The sequence below is a fragment of the Pteropus vampyrus genome, unplaced genomic scaffold (assembly GCF_000151845.1).
Source record: "Pteropus vampyrus isolate Shadow unplaced genomic scaffold, Pvam_2.0 Scaffold205, whole genome shotgun sequence".
Classification (NCBI taxonomy): Eukaryota; Metazoa; Chordata; class Mammalia; order Chiroptera; family Pteropodidae; genus Pteropus; species Pteropus vampyrus.
The window spans coordinates 110,385-117,085 of NW_011888986.1; the positions used below are offsets into that span (position 1 = coordinate 110,385).

Below are 6,701 nucleotides of genomic sequence, written 5' to 3' on the forward strand. Positions count from 1 at the left end.
CTACCTACCTACCTACCTACCTACCTAAAAATCTGTCTATTACCTTGGCAAAGGTGGCTGACTGTTTACAGTGGAGGAAAGCCTGGAGACTATACAAGGATCATTTGTATTTGCTTCATTGAATCCACCAGGTTCTGGAAGCTCCCATATGCTTCTGTGCCCCAGGCAACTACTTCATTTCCTTCTGTGAGAAACTATCTGGACATGGGAGGTCCTCACACATATGTGCAGCACCTTCCTGGGCCCTCCATCCTCCGGCTTTGAACTGCTGTTGGACTTATCTCTTTCTTGAGAACACACTATAGAACACATTTATTTTATAGCCTATCATTCATTGCCTGCCATCCTCACCTCCCTCAACTGCAGGCTCTTACAGGGCAGGGTCTGGCCTCTCTGTGAAGTTTGATGACGTTAACTACCCAGGTTGTCAGACAAGCTTCTGGTGCTTTTGGATTCTTCTTGTTGGCCATGACCAAGAAAATGTTTCTTTTTTTCATTCAACAGTGCGTCATTCCACTGTTTATGCTTAGACAAAATCTCTGACTGCTTCTCCCTGCACCGCTCCCACCCCCCGCCCCCAGGCCATTTCAGGTCATTACTAGAAAAACTTTAACTTTTAGAAATATAATTTGTTGGAGAAGGAATCAAAGTTTGATAAGGAGTCATCATTTCTAATTTTAGGCACGGATGGCCATCGCTCTTTCTACTCCACAGATACTTAAACTCTGTTGCTGATTCCTAAATATTTACGTGGAACTCACTGGGAAGCATTCTTGCGTTGGAAGCGATAAGAAAGACACTACAGCATGTAAGCCTCACTTAGACTGTAACCCAAACCTCCAGGTGGGAAAATACATTTGGAAACAATGTTCTCTTAAAGAGGAGAGCTCTACCTAACTCCAACTCCAGCGAATACCAGGAACTGTTCTCCCTTCCGGTCTGCTCCTTGTGGACCAACCTGGCAACAGCAGCACGAGGAGGCGCTACATGTCACAACAAAGATAGAGGCAGGAAAGCAGACTTTGTCCTGATTCCCACCACAAGAAGGCTCTAGGCGCTAAGAGTGTTCTATAGGCTCATCATGGCCCCCAGAGACAAGCAAGGGTGTGTTCTGACTGCATCTCTCTGCCCACCACGGTTCACCCCACTGGGTACATTCCTAACACCCTGCCCCCACCCTAAGTCCTCACCTCTGCCCACCCTTCCACTCCTCACTGGTCAACATCCACCACAGAGAACAACCAACAAAAATAAACATATCAGTACTAACATTAAATGCAAAACATTAACTTTAACCATCTCCGTGAGAGTTCATTTTAGTTCTAGGTTTTTTCATTTGTTTCAGAATGATTTAAAATCCATTTTTCTCAGAGGAACTGAAACCCTCCAGATGAAGCCGCAGGCAGGACCAGAGAACACTTCTAGTTAAGTGCTCACAAGCTTATGCACCCAAGGGCAGGGCTGCCCTCACCCAAAGCTTCGCACATTTCCTGACCTCGGTGTCTATTTTACTCCTAGTGAAGCATCACAGTGTGCCAGGTCTCCAAAACCCGGCAGGGTAGTGATGCACAGTCTACAAAAGGCCAGGAAAGCCTGTGCTGTTCCTGCAGCTTTGTAGGTTCTCAGGAACTGTGCTGCAAGAAAACCTTAATGGCCCACACTCATTAAGGGGATTCTTGGCAAGTCTCAGAGGGTGCTTCTGTCCTCCCTCTGCCTGCCTTTCAGAGGCACCTTGAAGTAGGACAGCTGGAACTAGACTCAGTACAGGTACAAGGTGACAATATTAAGGTCTGTAACATTATCTCGGGATAATTTGTCTTCTGTTTCCTATCTGCCCCCCACCCCAGTCATAGTCCATACCTTCAATTTCAATTTTGAAAATGGCTGGGCCCTACCTGTCAATGATTCTAATGATTCTAGTTTGGAAAAGACTGGGGGTGGGGGATTAAGTCAAGACTTCAAGAAATGGACACCCCCTACCCAAAAGCTATTTCTAGCATTCCTTTCTTGTTGACACTCTGATGTCCCTCCGGCACAAACAGCCTGGATTAGACAAGCTCCCCAGAGCCTAGACAGTTATCTTTGGCACTGAAAGGCCTGACCAGGCCCCTCACCTGAAAAGACTAGCACCAGCAGATGGAAATACCTCCTTTTGGGGCTGACTCCCTGGTGCTTCTAGATAATAATAAGATTCTTTACTTGCACTCCCCATAATGGTGGTGAATGGTTCTTCCAGGGGTGTTGTGGAATCCTAGGTGACATCTGAGAGCACTTGCAATAACCCTCATCCTTAAGATGCTCAGGCATCACAAGCTGTTGTATCTGTGAGCAAGCCTGATCCCCCCCAAATTAAATCTACTGTAAGTATATGAGCTCCTCTCTATCAAAGATTCGTATCGTTGCCAAGCTGCAAAGATTCTATGTGCACATTGCAGTGCTAGTGGCACAGGAAACAGGGCTCATGGCTCCCCATGATGCACTCACAGGCTACGAAAACCAGGCAAAATTAAAAGCTACTTTCTGATTCCCAGGTGTGACATTTCCCTGATTTCCAGGTGTGACACTCTCTGATTCTCAGGTGTGATAGGTTTCCCTTAACTACTAAGCTGCTCTAAACATCCCCTGCCATAATGTCATGTTTGCTCCAGGCAGGACACAAGATGGCACTCAGGGCAGACTCTGAGGGTTACTGTTCCCAGGTCTGACTCACTTTTTGGAAAGTGCTACCTTAGCCAATCCATCTATAAGCCAGCCAACATCTGTGGTCATGCCTCCCTCTGAAAGATGATCAGGAATTAGGAAAATAGGACATTTTCCATTAAGTACCTCTGCTATCCTCTGTTACCAAAAATGGTACACAGCATCAGGCCAGACTCTTGGGAACATCCTTCTACTCTGACCACCTTACCTTCTGATATCATCTACATTAAATTCTGACATCCTGGCTTAGTGTAACTGTTTAAACTTATTCTTTAGACTAAAGAATGGAAGTACATGGACCAGAAAGCAGGATATCTCCCTCACTGTTTATTTAGAAGGGAGCACATCCCTGTTTCATGAAAAGACAGAATTCATGCTTCCTTTAGGACCCAGTCATTCCATATGCCTTCAAAGCGTTTGGATAAATGGCAGGAAGGGTTGGGTACTCACTCATACGTCCAGCAGAGGTTCATCAGCTCATACATCTCTCTCGGACACCCCACAGGGCACCCCATCCTCTCTCCTTTCTCCAGCATAGCAGAAACTTCACTTCCTTTCATCCCCTAAAACATGCAAAATATACCTTAACTTTTTAAACTTAGTATTCAGCAAAACAAAACAACAAATAAATCCCACTCCCCCAAAGAAACAAAAAAGTATAAGTGGTATGATTTCAATTATAAAAATTATAAAAACAGGATTACCTAACCTATGATCTAGAAGTCAGATAGAGTTACCCTTGCAGGGACACTTGTGCCAGTGGGGGGAAAATGGATTCTAAGGTTCTGTTCTGTTTGTTCATCTATTTGTGAAGATTTATCAAGTTGTATCCTAGCATTTGTGTACTTTTTTTGTATGTAAATTTTGATTTAAAAAATATAAAAAATGTAACGAGCTGCCAATTTGATACTAACAATAGCCATTATTTCCATTTCTACCTTAATTAATATTAATTTGGTATGTTTTATGCATATTTATATGTGTAATACACAATGAAAAAAAGATATCCTGTTCAGTTAGCATCAAATATATTTTTTTTAGTTTAGAATAAACTGAGGCTATATTGACTACCCAGTGTCAAAGATAGTGGAAGACTGAAGAAGGGTGCCCAGATTATGACATGTATGGTCCTGCAACGATAATTTGGTGCTTATCTGTACTGATGGCCACATAATTAGGAAATAAAACAGTAGTAGCTTACCCGATATGGTTTCTGCCCATAGGAAAACGCCTCCCACATTAACACTCCGAAGCTCCAGACATCACTCTTGCTGGAGAACTTGTAGTAGTTGATGCATTCTGGAGCGTACCACTTCACAGGCCACTTCCCGTGGGTCTGGGCCTGAAAGCAGTGCAAATGAAGAACTCTCATTAAGAATAAAATTGTGGACACCCATGTTTATAGCTGCACTCTTTGCAACAGCCAAAATGTGGAAGCAACCCAAGTGTTCATTGACAGATGACTGGAGAAACATAATGGGGTATACTCATACCATTGAATGTCATTCAGCCTTAAGGAAGGGGAGTCTGACACAGTACGACGTGGATGAACCATGAGGTTACCTTTTATTATACTGAGTAAAATAAGCCAGTCAAGTCACTAAAGGACATATATTGTATGATTCCACTCATCTGAGGCCCACAGCATAGTCCAAATAATAGAGACAGAAAGCAGAATAATGGTATTCAGGGGCTGGGTGGAGAAAGAGGATGGGGAAGTTAGTGTTTAAGGATTATAGAGTTTCAATGTTGGAAGATGAAAAGAATTCTGGAAATTGGTTGTAAACAAAGTGAATGTACTTAACATTACTGGATTGTAACCTTTAAAAGGGTTAAGATGGTAAAATTTATGTTACATGTATTTTTCCACAATTAAAAAAAATAAAATCATGACTCTCAAAATGACGCATGTGTGTATGTGTACAAATTTAGTCTGAATCTGAAAAATATAATTAAATCCTAAACTCTTAAATTTTTAAGATTTAAATACATCTTTTTAAATACAGACTGAATTTCTTGTATCTTTTAGTGTTTTTCTCTCATCTCTTCCTTTGGTCACTCACAGCTTCATGGAGCTCGTTGTCACAATGCAAGAGTCTAATCTGAATATTACTTCATGGTTATGCTCCAAGAAATATTGGGCTGTTCACAAGTACTTTTAACTGCTACTATGTACTTGTCTATAGTCTTAAGCCAACAATAATTATTTTGGCATAGACTGTTTACCAGTAGCATTAAAATATGTTTTAAACTTTCTAATTAAAAAAAGTACATGGTGGGAAAGAGATCAAAATCGTGCCTACCAAAATGCTTTCCTTTGGGGTTTGAGGTTCAGTGTGGTGTGGGTAAGTCTCGCTGCCTCTTGTGGATGTCACTGTAATCTGGGTAAAGTCTCCTGGAGCAGAGGAAGGGAGGCAATCTGCCCTAATGTGGGTCAGGAGGGGGCAACTTGGGGACATCAATCTGAGACCATGGGTGCACTTCTCTGTATGAAACACTGATTATTTTTAGATTTTGATTTCAGAACTTGTGAACAATATAGTCATGTGTGTTATCTCAAGTTTATTCTGAATTTTGAACTGATAAAAGGATAAACCTTTGACAAATTCTAAATTTGATGAAATATACCCTCTTTCCACCACGAACTCCAAATTCTTAACCACAGAGATAACCACACTTGATAATTTTTCTTGGATCCTTCTAGAATATATATATATATATTATGTATGTTGTTGTCATTTCAACAATCTTCACAGCATCTTCACCAGGACTAGATTCCTTCTCAAGGAACCACTCTCTTTGCTTATCCAGAAAAAGTAACTCTTTATCCATTGAAGTTTTGTCAAGAGACTGCAGCAATTCAGTCACATTGTCAGGCTCCTCTTCTAGTTCTAGTTATCTTGCTGTTTCCACCACATTTGCAGTTATTTCCTCACTGAATCCTTGAATCCTTCAAAGTCATCCATGGGGCTCGGGGTCAGCTTCTTCCAAACTCCTGTTATTGTTGCTATTTTGAACTCTTCCCCTGAATCATGAATGTTCTTGAATGGTGAATTCTTTCCAGAAGGTTTTAAAGTTTCTTTGTCTAGATCAATCAGAGGAATTGCTATCTATGACAGCTACAGAGGCCATTATAGGGTTAATAATTGGCCTTATTCCAATATTATTGTATCTCAGGGAATAGGGAGGCCTGAGGAGAGGGAGAGAGAATGGCTGGCTGGTGGAGCAGTTAGATTGCATATAACATTTATTAAGTTTGCTGTCTTATATGGGTGCAGTTTGTAGAGCCCCAAAACAATGATAATAGTAACAACAAAAATCACTGATCACAGAACACCATTACAAAAATATTAATAAGAACTTTGAAACATTGCAAAGATTACCAAAATTTGACACAGAGACACAACATGAGCAAATGCTCTTTAAAAAATGGTGCCAAAAGACTTGCTTGATGCAGGGTCGCTACTATACTGTATTGTAAAAAATACAATATCTGTGAAGCACAATAAAATGAGGTATGTCTATTTGCCCTGTATGTAGGGTACTCAGAAGGAGTTGCTGGATCAAAGGGTGTGTGTGTTTACAGTCTTGGTGCTGCACAATTTCAGCTGCAGCACACTGTTTTCTGGGTGCCAAGCTCATTTGCTTCCCTCATTATCATTTCTCTTAAATTCTGTTTGACTTTTTATTCTTTTCCATTTCATTTTTGCTTTGTTTTCTTAAGAAAAATCCTCATGTTGCCATGTTTTTCAGAGTGTTCAGTCTCTTTTTGCAGGTTCTAACATGCCTTTGAGTTTTTTGTACGATATGATGATTTATGCACATTATATTGTGAAATGTTTAACACAACATTAGTTAACACACCCATCACTTGACTTATAACCATTTTTGTTCTTGTTATCTTGAGAACATTTAATATCTACTCTCGTAGCAACTTCCAAGTATATAACACAGTATTTTTAACTATAATCATCATGCTGTATATTAGAGCCCCAGAACTT

At 40.8% G+C, this 6,701-nt stretch overlaps 1 protein-coding gene across 3 annotated transcripts in view; it reads right to left on the reverse strand.

Moving 5' to 3' along the window:
- Nucleotides 1-6,701, reverse strand: part of SYK (spleen associated tyrosine kinase) — a 90,074-nt gene that overhangs the window by 7,275 nt on the left and 76,098 nt on the right. For all 3 annotated transcript variants that reach the window (XM_011372361.2, XM_011372359.2, XM_011372360.2), the window contains 2 exons: nt 3,902-4,042; nt 3,151-3,263 (listed from right to left, as the gene is read on the reverse strand). In XM_011372361.2, the coding sequence (XP_011370663.1) occupies nt 3,151-3,263; nt 3,902-4,042 (254 nt within the window). The remainder of the gene's footprint in view (nt 1-3,150; nt 3,264-3,901; nt 4,043-6,701) is intronic.